A 3317-nucleotide genomic window follows, 5' to 3' on the forward strand; every position below is an offset into this window, starting at 1 on the left:
CAATACCTACTTGCATTAATATCAAACATAATAAGGTTAGATTCTAAGGGATGAACCCCTCCAATAGTAGTCAACAAGGCTTTGTGTTGCATAGGGAAGCTTTGTAAAACCTTCAAAGTAGACATGGAACATGGGGCTTAGGCTAAATCCTAAATGTCATTTTAGTTGTGGATAGTCCTAGAGTTAGGATTATGTGTCGACCAATGGAGAACACACTTGGGTGGGTGGATCAAGAGGATTCATTGAAGGAGGGTTTACATTTACTAGTGGACTTTTGTCTACCATTTCAAGCATGACTTGTTCTTTCCCCTTTGAACCAAAAATAACTCTCCCAAACTCAATTTGATCTAAGTCCTTTATTGTCAAAGTAATGCTACATCTCTATAACAACAAACCTTCCTCTTTGGGAGGATGGTTTTGAAGTCTTTGAAATCAACAAACAACTAGGTCAACCATAATGAATATATGAAGTTAATTAATTGAAAAATACACCCCTATGGCCCATTGGACTTGGATCAAAGAGCACACTATAAAGGAACCTAAGAATACAATAATCAAAGCAAATATAACATGAGTAACTCCTAAAATCAAAGATTCTTAAGGTGGTGAAACCCTAAAGGACCTTAACCTACCAAGGACTAAGTAGCAATTACCCCAACCTCCGTATACTAGCCTTGAATGTCATAATTGAGCTCAATGGAGTTGATTGCTACCCCCAAGAGCACTTATATGGTGATTGGCATCTACCTTAGGTACTATGGGGACTTCCCACCCATAGTTACTTGGGTGAGAGCCCTAAATATAAGCAAATAAGTTTACCATCTTACTACAAAATAACCAATGAAACACATGATTAGTACTAGACCATACATGTAGGTAAAGTAACTAAGCATAAAGCCTCTAAGAGGTTTCTTAATTAACACAATTCAATTGGGATACTTGCAACACAAATGCTAATTAAGATACTTGCAAATTTTCAAGTGCCTAAATGTAATTTGATTTTAATTTGAAATCATTAATTCAACACATTTGTACAAAACAATTTTACAAGCTCTTATTAAAATTATTAAATGCAAATATTAAAAATTAAAAATATGTTTTATTAATTTGTAAATACATTTATTATAAGAAATCGTAAAAATATTATATATATATATATATATATATATAAAACATGACATCAAATTAGTTTTGATAAACATAACAATTAATTAATTACTACTATTATCAATTTTAAGTAAACCACAATATTATTAACAAATAAGGTTGAAAATTATATATATATATATATATATATATATATATATATATATATATATATATATATAAAGAGAGGGAGGTTAAAGCATGATATCAAATCAATTTTGATAAATATAACACAATTAATTAATGACTATTATTATCAATTTTAATTAGACCACACTATTATTAACAAATAAGGTTGAAAGATTTGAACATGAAATCTCATAGCACAAATTTTATTTCCACAACTATCACTATGTCAAAAGAACTTAGCTCAAGTAGTATGGCTTACAATCTGTGTTCCAAATAGAATGGATTTAAGTCTCTAAAAAGATGTTGGCTTTTATGGCATTTATAAAATATTTGTTCTACCAATACAATAGTGACAACAATTTCTACAAATTTGTCAATTATACCCCGTGATTAACCAAAAAATCAGATAAACAAAATACCCACAAATAAATAAAAAAAAAAACCCGCCCAAAAATACAACAAAACAAAACAAAACACTAATACCAATTGAAGTGCCCTAAAATTGAGTTCAAATATCTAAAGACATATTTGTCCTTTATAACATTTATAAAGTATTGGTTCTACCCAATAAAATAATTACAGTGGTTTCTACAAAATTACTAATTGTAACATTGGCAACAGATATCTAATCACAGTTAGGGCTATTGTATCGATTTGCAGCGCCCCTTGGCAGTTGCAGCTACGTTGTTAGCAACAGAACAAAATAAAGGCGAACAAAACTTAACCCTGGTGCAACCATTAAGTCTGCACATTTTGCTTGTAAGGGCGAACCCCAGATAACAAACGAAACACTAATAGCGATGAGAGAGTACAACAAATTTGATAAAGAAACGTCTGTTGGTGTGAAAACACACCATTGGTACAACAGAACAAAATAAAGGCGAACAAAACTTAACCCTGGTGCAACCATTAAGTCTGCACATTTTGCTTGTAAGGGCGAACCCCAGATAACAAACGAAACACTAATAGCGATGAGAGAGTACAACAAATTTGATAAAGAAACGTCTGTTGGTGTGAAAACACACCATTGGTACTGACTGACTCTTTATGCCCTCTCTCCGCGGATACGGCGAGCGAGCTGAATGTCCTTGGGCATGATGGTCACCCTCTTGGCATGGATTGCACACAGGTTGGTATCCTCAAACAGACCAACCAGATATGCCTCCGCCGCTTCTTGCAGTGCAGCGACTGCTGACGACTGAAACCTCAAATCCGTCTTGAAGTCCTGGGCGAGCTCCCTCACCCATCGCTGGAAGGGCAACTTCCTCATTAGCAGCTCAGTGCTCTTCTGGTGCTTTCGTGTTTCACGAAGGGCAACAGTGCAAGGCTTGAAACTGTGGGGCTTTCTCACTCCTCCCGTCGTCGGGGCAGACTTCCGAGCCGCCTTGGTTGCCAGTTGCTTCCTCGGCGCCTTCCCGCCTGTGGATTTACGAGCTGTCTGCTTTGTTCTCGCCATCTCTCTTTTTCTCTTGGCTCTGCAAATTCAACCACACAACACCAGTTTTGCAATTGCAGTGGGACGGTTTTCCCCTTTTATGGACAAGCGAACCAAGCTCACCTAATTCTTTCAATTTTCATTTTGGCGCCAACACATCACCACCGTCCAATTTCCATCCTGATCGACGGTTATGCTTGTTATCCTCCTCTCCCATCACACGGATCACGACAGCACTCGCTTTGTATACACATATCTACTTTTTATTATTTTTTTAACTCCAATATGTCAATTAGACTCCGCCGTATCATTTCGAATACATTTATGAGTCCGGGCTAAACGGGATTATTTTGTTCGAACTGAATTTAGAAAATATCCCCCCTCGCACCCCTCCCCCCCAAATTTATTTTTCAAATTATTATTATTATTAAAAAAATGTTAAGGTTAGGTTGGGCCAGTAAGATGCTATCACTATATTTGAAGTTAAAGTTAAATAGGTATTTGAGTCCAAGTTAAATAGGATTATTTTGTTTGAAGTGAATTTAGAAAAATATGCCTCACTCAAAAAAAGGTTATTTTTCAAATTATTATTATTAAAAAAAAATCT

The 3317-nt window shown here is 35.3% G+C and overlaps 1 protein-coding gene across 1 annotated transcript; it reads right to left on the reverse strand.

Annotated features, from left to right (window-relative positions):
* Positions 1 to 1777: 1777 nt before the first annotated feature.
* On the reverse strand, positions 1778 to 2778 carry LOC149229474 (histone H3.2-like). Its single transcript, XM_089375837.1, has one exon. It carries the CDS (start codon positions 2729 to 2731, stop codon positions 2321 to 2323), a length of 411 nt encoding a protein of 136 aa, XP_089231963.1. The 5' UTR covers positions 2732 to 2778; the 3' UTR covers positions 1778 to 2320.
* Positions 2779 to 3317: the final 539 nt, after the last annotated feature.

This window comes from Pinus tabuliformis, chromosome J, assembly GCF_031772625.1.
Source record: "Pinus tabuliformis cultivar Carrire ecotype Pingquan chromosome J, CPIR1, whole genome shotgun sequence".
Lineage (NCBI taxonomy): Eukaryota > Viridiplantae > Streptophyta > Pinopsida > Pinales > Pinaceae > Pinus > Pinus tabuliformis.